The sequence below is a fragment of the Vicugna pacos genome, chromosome 9, assembly GCF_048564905.1.
Source record: "Vicugna pacos chromosome 9, VicPac4, whole genome shotgun sequence".
NCBI lineage: Eukaryota > Metazoa > Chordata > Mammalia > Artiodactyla > Camelidae > Vicugna > Vicugna pacos.
Window position 1 is genome coordinate 60,043,729 of NC_132995.1, and position 18,104 is coordinate 60,061,832.

Below are 18,104 nucleotides of genomic sequence, written 5' to 3' on the forward strand. Positions count from 1 at the left end.
GGGCCCTTTCCTCCCGTGCCCTGCTGTTAACACCACTCAGCCTTACATCACACTTAGATCAGTGTGTTCTGATTACTCATAGTTTCTTCTCCCATAATTTTAGTTTGTACACGGTTCAGCGTGGCCTTTCCAACCCTGACTCTCCAGCCCCAGCCCCACAATCAGGGCTGTGCTTGGTAAATGCTAACAACTCCCACCACGGCCGTGACAGGAGTGAAAACAGCTGGGAAGGTAAGTGCGGTGGCAAACCATTCTATAGTATTTCTGTCCTACAGACAGAATAGATGTAAAGAAACTCGAGAGCACAGATGGCAGTCAAATATAGTGAAATAATTAGGAAATGACACAGAATCTAAAAAAACAGTCGAACTCAAAGAAACAGTAGAACGGTGGTTGCCAGGGCCTGGGGGGTGGGGGAAGTGGTAAGAGGCACAAATGGTCAGTCGTAAGATGAAAAAGGTCTGAGGATCCAAGGTACAACGTGGTGACTATAGCTGATTGTTTAATTTAAATTCACTAAAAGTAGAATTTCAGTGTTCTCACAAAAAGAAAGAGGAAAGGTAAATAGTGAGGTGATGGATGTGTTAACCCAGTTGCGGGAATCCTTTCACAATGCATACGCATACTGAATCATCACGTTGTTCACCCTAAACATACTATAATTTTGTCAATTATATTGCACTAAAGCTGAAAAATCCTAAGAAAATGATTAATTCTGAACAGTAAAGTACCTTTGTTTTAAATATAATTTGGTTAATTGTAATTTTATACAACTTAATTTTTCTTTAAATGGCTGTGTTGAACAACTGACTCACAAAATTCCTGAAAATGTTAACAATCAATCTCCCGAAAGAGTACACATCAACTCCAGGGCAGCACTGCAAAACCTCTCACTCAGCTGAAGCTCCAATCCCAATTGAAAATTCTTTCCTTTTTGTCTTAGTTCAAATCCCCAGGAAAGCTTCTTACTGGCCCCATTCATCTTTTTAAGCCACAGAAATCATACGTTGCTGACCAGTCTATGAACTGGTTGCTTCAGTGGAGGTGCCTTCCATGCCCTGGATGCCTGTGGCTTGCAGCGGAGGCTGAGATCAAGTAATATAAAACAGAGACGTCACAGCAGCAGAGACGGCAGGTCGGACAGACACAAGCTAACCTCACACAAAAGGCCACTGCAGATGTTAAAACCCATCAGCCCTAGATCCTTCCAACTATTGGCCGTTTCAGAAAGAGAAGCTCACAGAAATGACAATTGAGTTTTCAAGAAAGGTCTATACTGCATGGAAAACACCGTATTTAATAAGATGCACAGAGCATCCACCTCCTTACAGTATGCCTTCCTGAAATGCAGAGGCTGGGAAATTAAAAACTAAGTTTTCTAGACTCCTTTACAGGTAGTGCTCAGGATGCAAATCTGATTCAACCATTAAGATGCAGGACACAGAAAACAGAAGGCAGAAGTGAGGCTGAGCCCAGCCAGCCTAGCTACAGCTTTTAGCTGCTTTCAGCTAGCAAAGAAGGCCACACACATGTCAGTGTCTAGTCTCCAGTTTCGTGGGTGTTGAGGGACAGTGGCAGGAGCAGTAGTGCCAGACCAAGCATTCCAGCGTCTAGTCACGAGTTCACAGGCATCAAGGAGAAGCTGTCACAGCAGTGGCCAGACGCTAAATTTCAAACTTCAAGCAGTTATGATGGTAACAGCAGGGGCTGCTGTGATCCCCTTGATCACAGCCACAGCGGTATTTTCTTGCCGTGGTTTCAGTGGCAACCCCCTGATTGCCACTTTCCTGACTGTGGCAGAGGTGGCAGCTCCCACGGCGAGTCATTCCAAGGTATCCTGAAAGTCATTCTCAGGGGCCTGGCCTGCAGCCCAGCCCTCGAGCGCTTCCAAAGATTCCCCAAGCAACTCACTCCCTGTATCACATCCCTCCTGTTTCTACACCGAACCCTGACTGATACTGCAAAGGGCACATGGCAGATTCATAGTCTACAGGAAGAGTTTTTCATGTCTGCACTCAGTGCTGTTCTTTAACAGACGTACAAAGAGCCCAAGCAAGACATCACCATTCCCATCAGTCTCCCCAGAACGGCCACGTCAAGCCCTTCCTTCAGTTTTGCCTCACAGAGGTGATAACCTTCTCCTCTGCTGTAGCCAGCTCCCTGTGTCCTGAGACAGCCACTTGTCCCATACCCACAGGAGCACGGTCCCTCCTCTCAGACACAGCAGTCATGTCAACAAACATTACAGCCAGACAAGCTCAGGGACCTTGAGCCAAAAGTGCCCCTGACAGTGCACCCACCACACCCCTGAGCAGTCCTGGGCCATAAAACTCATCTTCCCCCACTGGATTCCCTGGTCAGTCAAGAGGGAAAAAAACCAAAGCATAGCCGGATCTAAATTGCATGAATTCATCACCCCTCTGGAGCATGGCAGGCACAGGCATGGGACACCCATTCAGATGGACTCCCCTGAAAGCAGTGCGAAGAATCTTTCTGACAGGAAAAATAATTTTTCAAAGCCAAAACAACTAACAACAAAAGATACTTAAGTATTCAGCCGTTACACCAGCTAACAATTTTCTGACTATTTAAGTCCTAACCATAAGCTACAGCACTATGGAAGGCTAAAAACGCCTTGACAACCTGTGGCATATAGTGATTAAAATTCTTTCTTGTGCTCCCAATTTCTGGGTTACCAGTGCCTCTAGTGACACTCATACATGCTGAGGGCCTGACAAACTGAGTCAGCCTGCTATACTTAATTCCAAAAGAATGCAGATTTCATAAAGAGACAGAATATGGTCAGCAGGCTAATTCTTCTTTCATGAGTTTCTTACAGAAAGTGGTATACCAGAAACCAAAACAATAAAAGGAACCCGAGTTCCAGACCTTGCTCTGTCAGCTTCATGCTAGGACCCCCAAGTAGTTACCTACCATTGCCAAACCTCAACTTGTTTATCTCTAGACAAAGGGTACTGGTTGGATTGCTATGGCTCCTTGCAGTTGAGGGACTGACTTTCGGCCCAGACAGAAAATCTAACAGCATAAACACTTGAAGATTAACAAGAGGTGCCCACACTCCACAATCTGCTTTAACTGCCTCTTCAAAAGAACCACCTTACTGTGTGGTATTTGAAGGCTGGAAAAAGAGAGACTGACTTGACTACAATGAGTTATTCTTTTATCTAGCTAGGCTAAGTTTTATTTAAGCCAAGTCGACTCTGAACAGAGTCTGCATACTTATTAAAAATTTCTAATTCCAAAACATACTCTTCCATCCTTCAGAACATTTTCTAGGCTACCTGTCTAACTCCCCCTTCCCGTGGAGAAAACTTTAGAGCAAGTGGACAGGAAACACAAGAACAAGATATTCTTTCCAGTATCAAGTATATCATTTTTACACATATATTTATCCTAAAAGTATCTAGGCTTTTACATATAACTGCTGAAAATATTACTTATAAAGGTAAGAAGAATTAAGGCTAACTTTGATTAGTAATTCTTAGAAACAGCTGCTTTATCAGTAATTGAGCTGTACAGATCCGATGGCACTGTCACAACTTTGTTTAGAAACAGAACCAAGCAATGAAGCTTTTATTTTAAGTACTTGCCCAGTGTTTTACTGCATTGAACACCCACTCGAACAATTCAGAATTGTGGGGGTTTTCCTTTTAATAGACAAAAGGGAAGTGCGAGAGGTTTTTTCAGACATAATGAAATAATATTCTGTCTGGAATGTGAAGGGGAAGATTCAAAACTGTTTCAGTTCACAGTCGTCCCCATGAGTCTGTGTGACCTTGTGCATGTCCACCTTTCCAAGCCTCAGCTTTCTCATGTGTAAAAAGGGGATGATAATCCCTGACTCATGGAGAATATAAGAACTTCTTTATGGGAATACACGTATGCCAACACGTCCATCCTTATAAACCAAATGAGATGGGCGGATAACTCCTGACCTGTGGTTGTTACTCAGTAAATATCATTATCATGACAAGTCCCCAAGTCAGAATATTCCTATTAGACGTAAAGCAAGGTTGTCAACTGAGAGTTGCCACCAAAGGGAGGTCGATGTGTCATTCCACTCATCAGCATTACAGTGTGAGATAGCTCTAGTTAGCAAATCTTCTATTCAAAGGGAACTGAATCCTTTATTTTTCTTAATTTTATTTTTTATTGAAGTGTAGTTGATTTTTAATGAATCTTTCATTAGCATGTACATTCCAACTGAGATCAAACATGGAAATTCATGAGTAGTATCCTTAGCTAAAATTGCTAATACTTTGACAAAGTGTTCAGGCAAAAGTTACAGAAGTGGGTTAAGATACAGCTCTGTGAGAAAGACTATATTATTTTAACAGATTTCATGACTTAATTCATCAATTCATGGAATTAATAGAGAACTCTAGTCCTAGCAGGCTTCTGCAGTAGAAGCAGTGATTTTCCAAATGTGGTCTAAAGATATCCAAAGAGAGACAATAAACTAATCTAAAAATACAAAGCCCCTGCCATAATTCTTACTGACAAATTACACCCAATTCCATGGATGTTTTTATGCACGATAAGTGTATTTACCAAAAACCTTGGCAACATCTAACACTCACTAAAGGTCCAACCACCAGACAACACTTGGCAGACTGCAAACTCCTACTGTGCACATAATACATAAACTGACAGCTGATACCAAAATTATTGTTTTTATGGCAAAGTTGAAGGCATTAATACAGTAATTTGAATATAAAAAGTGTGAAAAGATATTCTGAGAACCTGCCCCTATCTTTCAACCCTCCACCTCTACCCCAAGTACCTCTGTTCCCCAAGTGGAGGTGGAAAAAACTTAACAAAGGTGGTCAGACTTTACAGTGATGCCAATAGCCTTTTTGATGAGTAAACAGATTCCTATTTCACTCTTAAGCAGTGTTTCAAAGTTCAGAGTCAGTGAAGTAGACCCTTTATGTATAACTTCTATACAATTATGGTTAAAAAGTTTTGTTAAGGAGCCCTTAGAAACAATACAATAAAAATTCAGTCTCAATTTATGTTTAAAAAGACCATTGTTTTAAAAGCGAAACACCTCAGAAAGCAATTGGTTTAGAATTTCACTTCCAGTATTAAGTTTTAAAATTGCATTAATTAGACTAATAATCATGCCAAAGATAATTAAATGATCCTCCAAAGTATTCTATCTACCTAAGAACAAGCAGCAATGATTTAGAGACTCTCATTTGATACTTTAAAAAAAATTCTGAGGAAACTGAAGAAAAACTACAAGCAGCACTTTTAAATTGTGCACATTAAGGTATCAACATCTCAATTTTTCTAAGAAACAACATTTATATAAAACAGCATTTTAGATTAAAAAACATAAAAAATGAAAAAAACATAAAAAATGATAACATTTAAGTAAAATATGTGAGTAAAATCAATGCCTCAGCTGTGGTCTACAGTCAGTGTCTGGCCTTTAAAAATGATAGCTTTATGACAACCGTGTACTGCTGCTGGCTTCAAAGCAGGAGAGATTAAATGTTTTAAAGGAGGCCATTTCCTGCAGTGCTGCCTCCCATCATTCCATCCTTTGAGGAACTAACCCTCCCTTTTCTCTTGGGGTTCTGCTACAGTTACTAACCAGACTGTGCTTTCCACAGCCAGCTGCAAGAGTGGACATATCCCCAGGCCTGACCCATCACCGTACCCCACAGTCCTCTCTCCCCACAACTGATCTGTGAAGGCCAAAGTCCCTGCATGAGATCTGATGTGCTATTGGACTCCAGAAAAAATATGAGACGCTTTAAGGACTCTTCATGACTTGGGGGTTTGAGCTCTGTCTTTTCTGCTACACAAGGCTGAACTCAGAAAGAAGCCAACCTGGAGGACAAGAGAGTCAAGTAACAATCCTTGGGAACCTAGTTTAGCTCGTACTTGTCCTGCGTCTGGGTTTTCACATATGGAAGCCAATCAGCTTCTTCGCCTCAATTAATCTCAGAGTTTCTGTCAGGATTCTCAGTACAGAATCCTTACAAACGTAGAAACTGATGTGAATTAGGAACTTCCTTCCCTTCCTACTGAAATCTAAGCTACATATCACAAGATACCTGCTGCAAACAGGATAACCACATCCAAAGAGTAATAACTACTCCAGTAAAGTGGATTTTTTTGCAAGTTATTTTACTAGAAGGAACTCAAAGCCAGTTTAACATAATTCTATTTGATTAAATTCAGAGATAAAGCATTTATTAATAAATACTTATTTTTCCTCCCTTTTGAAGTATTTTCATTTTATAAAACCACTTCTGTTCAATGTCATCATGTATAGTAAAATCCAATTTTTCACAGTCACATGTAATTCCCAATCAGAACAACAATGAGATACAGGGTAGCCTCTCATAAACTTCCCTGAAGCAAGAAAAATAGTTATGTGTTTAAAATTCTCTGCAAAAAAATATAGCAAAAGGCCTAAGATGCCAGAAAATTTTAATTAAGTAGATCGGTTACATTCATATTGCATACCCAAGACAAGAGGAAGGGAAGCCTCCAAACAGAATGGATCCTAATTATTAAATCTGAAGCCAAGTTTCTTTTCAATTCCCATTCCATAATATTAAAAATCTTAAGCCCCAAATAAATTACAACAGAAAAGTTTATTTAACTCTATATTTCTGAGTCTCTAAAATAGTATGTTCAGTATGAGCGTTGATAAAACAAAGTACAATTTATGGGCACAGTCTGTCCTTTCTCAGGTATTTAGTTATGTTACAAGTCAAATTATGGTCCTCAAAACGTAGTCCATCTCTCCTGGCCACGCTGGGATGACTGAAATTGGGATGGGAGTGGGCAGAAGTGCTCCTGGGGCCCACTGCAATGCAGCTGCGTAGCGATTAAATTGCTAGGGTTGGGGGGAAATGGAGATGTAATAGTGCTACCCTTTCCACCGGAAGCCAGTCAACTGTGATTTTAACAAAAGAGCAGGCAAGGTTAAAGTGGAAATATATTTCCAGTTCCTTTTTACTAGAGTAGCAAATTGCATTCTCCCATAAAACTGGCTAGGCTTCCAAGGCAACCCAAGAAAGCCAATTAACCATAAAGTATAGAACTAATGGGAATATGTCAGCTACATTATGGGCTAAATAAAAATACTCACAGTATTAAATTTTGCGTTGAGTAAGGCTGAAGGTGGAAAGAGCATTATGCACCTTACCTGCATTATTTGTAGAAGAACAAACATTTCAAGTTCTAATTAAAAGAAAAAAACCTATAGGACACAATTCATAATGGAACTACCTACACATTTAAACAGTATGATTTTCTCCTATATTTTCTAAGTATGCTGTAACATGGGTTTTGTGGTTTTATACACACACACACACACACAACTACAGAGATGGACTATACTATAGACTTTCTGGTACTGACCATTCCGGCTCTGTGTTTTGCTTCTGCTCTGCTTCTCACCTACTCCCCAATCATCCAAGTCTGAAAATAAGGGCAGGTGGCAAGGACTCGAACAAGATATGAAAAAGAATGAAACCATTCTTTCACCTCATGTACACATTTAACCTCTATAAATTCACTATGCACATCCAGGTAAGGATAATCTCTTAGAATTAAGAGAGCCATTTTTTTGTGAAACGTATCTCTTTTGAGCAAACTACTTCATCTGATGTTCAACCAAAATAGAGCAATTGTTGCCAGCATGGGTGGAAAAGAGGCATGTAGGACACGTCCTAAAAATTGTAGGGTACAATATAAATAATACAAACAACGTATAAAATACACTGTAAAATAAAACAGATTGTATTGTAAAATACACTGTACATAAAACACAAATACAGTATATTTTAAGGGCAATTTAAATTTGAGAACTTTTCAAAAGATAATTTCGTTTGTATTTGATTTCCCTCTTTTTGTAATGACTTGAGAATCCTTTCTCTCTAAGATGCAACTCCACACCACTTTTTTGAACAGCATGCTGGGCAGCCAATTAATCGGTCTAGTTTCTACCGAAGTTCATACTAAAACTTACATAAAAAGAGTTTTGTTTAAGTACTGGGGGAAAAGCGAAAAAGGTAAAAATCTTTACTACAGGTATTGCTGACCAGCAAATCGCGAAGTTCTCAATAAATTGTGAGCTTCCGGAAGACAGAGACCTTTTCTGACTCATTTTATACTTTATCAGCGGTACTGACTTACATGATGGGGTCACCACTAAATGTCTGAGGAGGGAATGAACATGTGCCAGTAATAGAGCTTTAAATTTTCTCTTTATAAAGCAAAATGAGCACTTTTGGGGAAATATTCTGAATAATATTTGTTCAGAGAGGAGAGCAATGAACTCGCCTCTCTTCCCCCACAAACAGGTCTCTCACACCACCAGCCGCCGAACTTCTGAAAATCTTACCCTTAGGAACAGTTTTAAATTAAGGGCATTCACTCTCCTTACCAAAATGTAGTATTGCAAGGAGATTATTTCTTAAAATGTTAACGGAAACAAAAATTATTAATTAGTTAAAGGGGAAACAGTTCTAGTCTTTAATATGAAAACATTTATTCTTTGCCAAATCACAAACCAAATATTGACTCGGAAACTGGCAGAGTCTGAAATTGGTAGGTAATACTAAAATGGTTCATAAAAATGAAATTCCCCTACAATACACTCCCCAAACACTAAGTGCCCAGAGAGTTTACTATATAACCCCTAAGTGCTTTGTAAAAACATTATACGAAACTATTTACCCAAGAAGATTATGCACTGACTTCATAAATCAGGTGCTTGAACAAATGTAGGAGATCTGTTTTACCATAAATTTATATAAATTAGAGACCAGAAGGAGAAAAAAAAATCACTGAAATCTGTCTCTCATAACAAGAGGTTTTATAAAGTACATCCCAGGATCTCAGAAGAAAAACAATTTACATTCCTTAGGGACACAGAGTTATGTTCCAAAAAATCAGTTTCAGCATTAAACTGAATAAAATAAAAATGATCTGCAAGTGGAAAGGGCCAATGTTAAGTGTCTGTTCTGCCACTGGGGTTTAATAAGCCCAGCAGCCACATGCATTGAAGGTGTCAATGAACAGAGCCCAGAACTCGAAACTTGAGGTATTCAAACCAACTTCAGACCCAAAAAGTTGCAATCAAATTTTGGAATAGCAGGAACATTTCAAATTTAAGGTTTATGAAAATTTGATGCTATTTTCCCTAACAAAAGGGCTGCCTCACCCAGTCTCTTGTTTCTAGTGTCTGAGAAAAGGTAAAGAAAATGTTTGTGTTGCAAACCTAGGAGGCTAGCTATTAACTCTAATTTCTCTCACCTTCCCCTTATTTAAATGTTACAACCGTCTAAACAAAACTTGACTGAAATCCCCAAATTACCCACTAAACCAAAAAGACTCACAAAAAGATCCAAAAGTTAAGACAAGAAAGGGGTAGTTATTCATTATTGGCGTAACATAAACACCCTTACTTAAAAGCATTTAGTAATGTTTCTTCACCAATGGAGAAAGTATTTCTAGGGATGTGCTCATTTTAATGAAATTCCCTTATAAATCGGATGTCTCAAAGAGTCAGCAGTGAAGACTTTCACCTGGATTTAATTAGCATTACACAAGATCTGTTTCAAATAAGCTTTTGTTTAAACAAACTGAAATATTGCTCCTCGTGATTTTCATCTCTAGATATAGTATCAGACAGGGCAGCTGAATGTACTGTGTGCATGATAATGCAGTAGACAAAGATTTCACATACTTACTGTATCAATACTTCATCTCTGGAATAAAGCCCACATAATTTACAACTGCTGAAATATGTGTTCAAGGTATCTGAAGCAAATATTCCATAACACTGCATGTGCATAGATTGGGGAATTTTAGAACAAAATTAACTACTTCTATCATTAATCAGAATAGGAATTTAAAAATATACTGTAAAGTAAAATCAAAGAAAGTAATTCTAGTCACGGGACTATAATGTGAAACAATTCCACCCAAGGTCCAAAGTTCGATTTCCTCCACTACAGGAAAGTACAAAGTTCAAATTCAAGCGTAAACTTTTCTCTCTGCAGAAAATGACAAGGTTGTAATTAAGAAACAGGTGGCGTGTTGGGCCAAGCAATAGGTGAGGCAGGGAAGTACTAAGTACAACATTCATAGTAAGATTTCAGTAAGAAATTTTCTAATTCTCTCATAAAAGCCTCATAGGCATCGGATTTTAAAGAGTTACTTTCAAATCTCCATTACAGATTATAACAAAATAAAGTAAATAAATAAAACCAAGTCAAAGCTAAAGACAGTCACTGCCAGAAAGAAGCCTCATTAAGTCCTCTGGGTGATGGTACTCGCTTTGGCTGGGTTCCCTTTAATATCTACTAGATGAAAGGAGAAATCACGAAAGAAACAGCTCTACAACAGTCATATTCTACAGCCCAGCTCATCCTTCCACTGTGGACTTTGTCAGAAGACAGTATGAGCTCATTCCCCACTAATAATATATCTTATAGCAATGGCTGGATTTACTCTTGCATTGTGCTAGTTTCTCAATGACATGTTATAAATACAGTTGGATAAAGAGTTATTAATCAAGAGACAGAATGCTAAATACACTTTACAATACTTTATTGAATTGAAAAATCCATTTCTCTCACAAAATTCAGGTAAAAGGGGGAAAAAAGCCCCAATGTGGAGGGCAAGTTCCTTTTTAAATTCCCTTACTCTGTATTTTCATACTTTTCAAATTTAATTCCAACAGGATACAATCTGTCTCCTCTGTAGATAATATTCATGCTGTTTCTAATCACACTTGAAGTTTTACAAATAACCTCAAGTTCTTAATTTCTAATATTTAAAGTCATGTGATTAACCTGCAAAAATCCTATTTTATAACAAATGTTGTTTAAGTAGCCATTTAAGAAAGCCATTTAATATAATGCCTAATATGAGGCCATTAAGAAACAAAGAATACTATTTTCTAAAAGAGATTATTAACAAGTTGCTCAGAAACAAGAATATTAATCTCAGATGACATATAGTGGTATCTTTCAGAAATTACTGAAGTAGAGTATATCTTTAAAAAACAGGTGTAGTATTCAGAACTTTTATTATTAATGATTATAAAATGTGCTACACCCATTAATATAAATTATTCCCTTTACTGTGGCTAAATATTTAAAATAGGGCAGTATCTGCAGTTGTTAAGATGGAAAATTTTGACTACTATAAAAATGTCAACTACATTCTGGGGCAAATGATTCTTTTTTTGACACACTTAATTAACATTACTCAATATACTCTAAACTTTGAATTACATTCTTACATTTTATATAAAGCTTGAGAAAATGTATAACATGCGACCAGACTAATGTCAATTAAAGATACATTTCCCCAGTCTTCTAAAAGAATCACATTAACTTCCTCCAATCAACTTTTAACCTATTTTTGAAAGTAACAGACTCTCATATATGCCCCCCACTAATGAAAACAAGACACAAAGCAATGATATAAATATTCTCATTATTCCCTGTCTCAAGGGATTTGAACCATATGGCACTTAGACCAGCAAGTGCTATATATATATATATAGTATTTTGGATATTAGAGAGTGCCTGACTAGCTGAATTACAGCCCCCAAAACCTTTCCTCTACCTTTCACAATGGCTGTAAAAGTTTGAATTAAGAAAGAAATTTTAAATTTACAAAACTATACAGAAAAAGATGTTTAAAGTCTGTCAAAGTTCTAAAAATTAACAATAAAAAGAAAGCTTCGCATAAACCCATAAACTTAAAATGAATGAGATGGAACAGACCGTATGAAGAAAATCTTAATTTAAGATTTCAGGGACACGTGTGTACGTATGTGTACACACAATACACACACATATGTATATTGCACCACAAACCATCAGTTCCCATTAAGCCTAAGGACTATTAAATAAGAGATATTTCCCAAGTGAGCTGCTGAGAAAGAAAGAAGGAAAAATTGTGAGGAAGATAACATGTTAAATTCTTTCTCCAGAATTTTCTAGCATTTTTGCATTGAAGGGATGGACTGATTTTTCTATCCCAAGTTATAATGAAGCAGCCCATTATATTTCCATGCACTGTGTATTCAGTAGAGCACATTCAGCAAAAACACTACGATTTCTAATAACGTTGTAGTCATAATTCTCTTCCCCTACAAACATCTCAGGAAACAAAACCATATTCTACCAATGCTGAAACTATCAGCGATGTTGTCGACAACAAATACAAGAGGGCTATTACCTACTATCAGATTTCACTGTACGCAGTCTGATCAATGCTTTGAAACTGTATGCCATAAACGTAACGAGCTTTGCAGCAGATTTTACTAGCAGAAAAGACACCAGGGCGACGGGGGCCTTTGCAACCCACTTCAACAAAATTCTGTAAAATCAAAGATTTACAAAAGATTTTACTCCAAGAGGTACCTACGTCTTCCTTCGAAACCCAGGCTACTCACCAGCTCCCTGAAAGACCACACCATTCTGCCACAAACTGCATATTGTACAACACCGGTACCCAGATAACTGAACCACCTGGACTGACAAGAGTTAGGCTGTCAGCTCTGAGGTGTTGCTAGTGTGCAAGAAACACTGAAGCAGCTAAGCCTTCCCAGGTAACCTTGGCACCAAGTGCCTCAGTAGTAAAAAAAAAAAAAAAAAAAAAAAAAAAAAAAAAAAAAAAAAAAAACCTTTTTCCCTATTAGAAAATGCGTAAGACTCTTCCAAAGAAAATGCTACAATCCTGAGGACCTTTCCCACAAAGGATAGCAGAAAAACGCTGGTTATTTCTCGAGTCAAAAACTGCGGTGGGAGACCAAGCTACAAATTAAGGAAACCTAGCTTCTGGTGGCAATTCTATGACAGCTTACAGAACAACCCTGACAACCCAGAGCTCAGTTTTCCTATCGGCAAAATGGGAATCACCACCGCCACCCCTCCTCCTCGACAGGGAGTCCTGCACACCTAGGAGGACTAAGATTACCCCGGACGATAAGCGGTGGGGTGGGGCCGCGGGTCCCCAGACGCCCCTCCCGGACTCCCCACCACCATCACCCGCCCCATCCCCGCGACAGAACCGCAGGGCCGGCGTACCTGGCTTCACAGTCTTGAGACGGATGGGCTCGCGGAAGTGGCGGATGACAGCCAGGGTGTCCCGGTTGGTGAGCCCGCTGACAGGCGTCCCGTTCACCTCCAGCAGCACATCTCCCGGGCTGGGCGCCTTGCCCGAGACGACGCAGCAGGTGCTCCCGCCGGGCTCCTCGCGGAGCCGCCCCAGGTAGGGGAACTCGCCGCGCTCCGCGCCGCCCCGGATCTCGGCGCCCAAGTCGCCCGGGGGCCCGGCCCAGGACACCGCGCACTCCTGCACCTTGCTGAGCCAGTGCTTCTTCTTCTTCAGCGTCTTCGACATCCCGAACCCCGCTGCACCATGGGGGAGACCCCGCGCGGGCGGCGGGGGCGCCGCTCCGGCCCCCTCTCAGCCTGGGGGCCCCAGGCGGCCCGCGCAGCCCGGCGTGGGGGGTCCTCGCCGCTCCTGCGCCCCCCACCACCACAGCCCGCTGGGGGCCGGGCCGCCCCAAGCCCCGAGACGCCCCTCGGACACCCCTCCTGGCGGCGCTCCCTGGGGCTGGCCGGGGTCCGCGAGGGCCACCCCGGGTTAGGCTGAAGAAAGGAGAAGAGGATTGTCCCCAGGCGGCTCCAGAGGGGTTTCGGGCGGGGTCACAGCCGTCGGCTGGCCCCCGAGCTCCGCGCTGGAGCGGCGGGAAAGGCAGGAGCAGGGGGGCGGGGAGGTGAAGGGGGAAGAGCCGGAACGGGAAAATCCGTCGGGGGCGCGCAGAAGCGCGCGTAGACCCGTCGCAGGATTGATCGTGGCCGCAGCGGAGCTGGAGCGCGGAGACCAACGCCTGCCCAAGCTGCCAGGAAACTGCCGCTTTCAAACCCGCCGCAACCTCCTCCTCCTCCCTCTACCCTTCCCCCCGCCCTCGCCCATCCCTCATCCAGAGCCCCGCCCCCTCCCGCCGCGCGGCGCCCGGCGCGCTGCCGTCACGGGCCAGGCGCTTGGGAACGAGCCCCAGCGCTCGACTCCCTCGCCGGGGATTGGCCCCCGGCGGGCAGGGGGCGGACCCTCGACGAGAACGAGAACCATCGATTGGCTGATGGGAGTGGAGAAGGCGGGCACTAGAATGACTGAAGTTAAAAGAGGGTGGAAAAAAGAAGTTTGAAGAGTGAGGGAGGGCGAGGGGAGGGGAGGGCAGGGAAGTGGGACCGGCTCCAGATTGCAAGGCTGAGAAAAGCTTAGTGCAGCGGCCGCAGCCAGGAGAAAACTCGGCCTGGAAGAGCAAACGAACTCCCCGAGGTGGAGGCGTGGCTGGCAAGATGGGCGGAGTCGGGGACGGAGCCTGGGAGCCAGCACCGGGAGCAGAGATCAGCGGATCTACTTTGGAGCGGAGACAACGTGCTGAGTCTGAGGCCAGAGGCGGCATAGCAGCAGAGTGGCCTGTGACAGCCGATCACTTACACTGAGGCGACGTTTTTAGTTCTTTCACTCATTCAACAAAAGTTACTGAACGCCCGTTGAGGCAAGGACTCCAGAGTCCGGCTGCTGGTAGGTAAAATAAGAGTCCTGCATTCCTCTGTGTGACCTCAGGCAGATTAGAGAACCTCTCTGAGTCACAGCATCCTTGGCTGACAAGTGCAAGTAATTTTACCCCTCCAAGTTGTTATGAAGATTACATGAGGTGCATATGAAATATCAATATTGTTCCTGGCAGGGGGTGAGTTCTTCTTACTATTTGGTAGCTGATGAGGATGACTTTATGTCAGAAATTGTGCTACATACTGGCGTTCAAAGATGAGGGAAACAGAGGTCCTACTCTGAAGGAGGTCGCAGTCTAGTAGGAGAGACTGACAAGCAAGCAGACTACTTGAGGTGAAGCAGGGTGGGCTGGAGGTAGAAGGTGGGTTAGGAATCAGCCTAGCAGCTAGCTGCCCTGGCTTGAAGTCCTGGCATGCTACTTACTTGCTATTTGACCTTGGCCAAATTTCAGCTTCAAGTTTACTCACTCGCCCATAAAGGAGATGGAGGGAAAACTAATAGTGAATAAAGGACATCCTGGGTCCCTTCAGCACTAACTTTTCAGGAAGTGTTCTAGAGTTTTCTCTCCTTCCTGACTTGACTCACAGTCTCCCATCTTTGTATTTTAAAAATCCTATCCATCCTCACCCCAAATGCCGTCTCTTCCAGACAGCCTTCTTTGATATCTTGTCCTCAGGTGGAAAGTGTTTTCTCTGAGCTGTGATACTTTCACTTTTGTAGTATGACATTTATGTAGTCCCCTATCTCTTTAATGGTTGGAGTACCCTTATTTCAACTATGAATAACTCCATGGAATCTCACCACATCTCAGAGACACTGGACCAAACTTCAGCAGCTGCAGTGATTTTGTTTACACCATTGTATCAGTCAGGGTCTAGGCAGGAAACAAATGGTACTTTACAAAGATGTGGGTAGGGTGTGGGAAACCACAAGGGAAGTGTGGAATCCTGGGGCTACAAGCTCCGAGATCTGTCAAAGCAAAGGGAAGGAACAGTTATCAAAACTGCACAAAAAAGGCAGCGTGACAGGAGCCTGTGACCTTCAGTCAAGGGATGCAGTCAGCCTAAGTAATCACCCAACGACGAAGGTAGGGGGATTTCTCTCACTCACCTCCCTCCTCCTTCCTCCTGCTGGTGCATCCCAATAGCCAAATCCAACCAGAAGCCAGAGGGCAGGAGAGCCTTTTGAAGCAATCCCTATCAGTCAATCACACAGAGAAGAAGAAGCAGTGCACCTGGAGAGAAAAGGGGGGAATATCCAGCACAGGCAGCGTGAGCATTGCTCAGATTTACCCACTTCTGAGACAACTCTGGGGTATTTTTTCTGAACAACTACCTACATTAATGGATTCCTGGATGAAATCTTGATAACCTCCACCTCATTTATTTTTGCAGCAACTCTGGGAAAACATCTTTCCCTGCCTAGAGTGTATCCAGCAGGATACCTCTGGCCACATGGAATGGAATATCTAACAGTAACTTAAAGCATAAGGTTATTTATTACATCTCTAAGATGAGGTTCAGATGTAAGTAGTCTCAGGATTAGTTCAGCAGCACAATCATCTCATTAAGGACCCAGACTTTTTGTGTCTCCCCACTACCATCATTCTTATGGGTTTTTAGCTCCAGGCTTGTTACCTCTTGATTGCAGCGTGACCACCACAGCTCCAGACATCACATCCTCAGAGGTCATTATACAAGCAGGGAGGGAAAGACAGTGCTACCATTTTTATGAAGGAGAAAAATCTTTTCCCAATCGCCCTCCCCGGTAGAATCTCCCTTTTTGGCCGGAAAATGGCCACATGCCCACTGCAGACTGACAAGTAAAGAAAATGGAATTGCCACAATTCGTTAACTTAACCATGAGTCTCTCCCAAGCAAAATAGGGATTCTGTTTCAGAGGAGAAAGGGGAAATAGTTGGTAACTGTGCACCTAACAGTGTCTGCCTCAACCGAGATTAAGTTATATTGACTCTTAGGCAAAAATTTGCAGTGACTAGGAGCTAGGGCTCTGGAGACTCTCAGACTGCAAGTACCAGCTTTTCTACCTACTGCTCTGTGATCTTGAGTAAACTATTTAACCTTCCCAACCTCAGTTTCCTCATCCACAAAATGGGTATGATAACAAGGCTTACCTGAATTGTGAGACTTGAATGGAGCTATTTGAGTCAAGTAAGCACTTAACCTATGGTCTGGCATCTAAACAAACACTCAAATGATTTTAGTTTATGCTAAATAGTAATATTTGTGACAAGACCAAAAGCATTGCTAATTACCTTTTTAACTCCATAAATATTAAATTCACCCACCTTAGTAAGCTTCAGTTCAGTTTTAAAATAGTCTAGAAATAAGCTGCCCACCCCTGTGAATTAATTCTGGTAAGATACTATTCTGGAAATTACTACATAATTAAAGAAGTCACATGGCAAATATCTGTCTAAAATGGCACCTAACCAAATAATCAGATCATATCCATATTTATCATTGTTTCCCAAACCTAATGGTTGACTTAATAGTTGTGATTTCCATTGGGGGGTATTAATAAGCTAAAAAATATGAAACCTGGTTTAACAAAAACAAATGACACAGTTGAATATGGTGATCTCCAAGGTTTCTTTGGGCTACCTCTATCCATCTAATCTACAGCGATAAACATAGATGTGTTTCAATATGCAGAACACGTGAGTTAGGTCCCAAGATGGCTGCAGTGGCTCCAGATAACAATATCCAATGACTGAAAGGAAGGAAGTGTGTCTCCTTTCCTCATTTCCTTTTAGCCAGTCAAGGAAACCTTTCCCGAAAGACCCCCCCCAGCAAGACTTCCCCTCTAGCTCATTGGCCAGACTTGCCTAGATGTCCTTTCCTAAACCAAAGGTGCAAAGGGTAATGAAATACTTTTATCTAGTTTCACCCTCTGGTGCTCAGAAGTGGATCCAGCGTCTTGTAAACTGCATGGCTGCACAGTATCTGAACACAGCTGGGGTAGGGGTGGGGGCTCTTAGCAAATAGGAAAAGGAGAGATTGCTTGATTTGCTTCATGTATATATAAATTATATATACATAGACACATTTTTTCGCAAGGTGGAAAGTTTGTTTTGCTTTATAATATTGTGCCAAGTGTTCCTAATAAAAGTTAAGCAAACCCTTTAAGTAGAAAACTTCAGAATGGCAAGTATCAGTTCCCAAATTTTCCGAAAGGATCCCTCCATCGTTACTCCTTTGTACCATCAGGGATGCCTCGCATGGCAGTGTGGGCGCCAGCAACTCCAGGAGCATCACTCATGTGAGCGTCTCTGAACAGTGCCCCTGGGGTTGTGTATGGCTCTGTACGAAAGCCAGGCAAATATGGGGGAAATTTTTATTTCATTTATTTTTATATTCTCACTGTTTCTTTCACGGAAACCTGAATCTCTAGTAACAGTTGATCAAACCATCATTATTTAAGATAAGTCATCTTCACATAGTAAGGTGGCAGAGGGTGGAGGAGAAATGGACAGAGAAAAC

At 41.8% G+C, this 18,104-nt stretch overlaps 1 protein-coding gene and 1 long non-coding RNA gene across 3 annotated transcripts in view; both read right to left on the reverse strand.

Annotated features, from left to right (window-relative positions):
• Window positions 1-13,552, reverse strand: part of MAGI3 (membrane associated guanylate kinase, WW and PDZ domain containing 3) — a 219,539-nt gene extending 205,987 nt beyond the window's left edge. For both annotated transcript variants that reach the window (XM_015247467.3, XM_072967968.1), the window contains exon 1: window positions 13,101-13,552. In XM_015247467.3, the coding sequence (XP_015102953.3) occupies window positions 13,101-13,416 (316 nt within the window). In that variant the 5' untranslated portion in view covers window positions 13,417-13,552. The remainder of the gene's footprint in view (window positions 1-13,100) is intronic.
• Window positions 13,553-13,790: 238 nt separating this feature from the next.
• LOC140698250 (uncharacterized) lies at window positions 13,791-16,190 on the reverse strand. The gene is made up of 4 exons (XR_012075896.1): window positions 15,712-16,190; window positions 15,403-15,475; window positions 14,524-14,647; window positions 13,791-13,918 (listed from the first exon to the last, which is right to left on the reverse strand). It is a non-coding gene; the product is annotated as an uncharacterized lncRNA (long non-coding RNA).
• Between the last annotated feature and the right edge of the window lie 1,914 nt (window positions 16,191-18,104).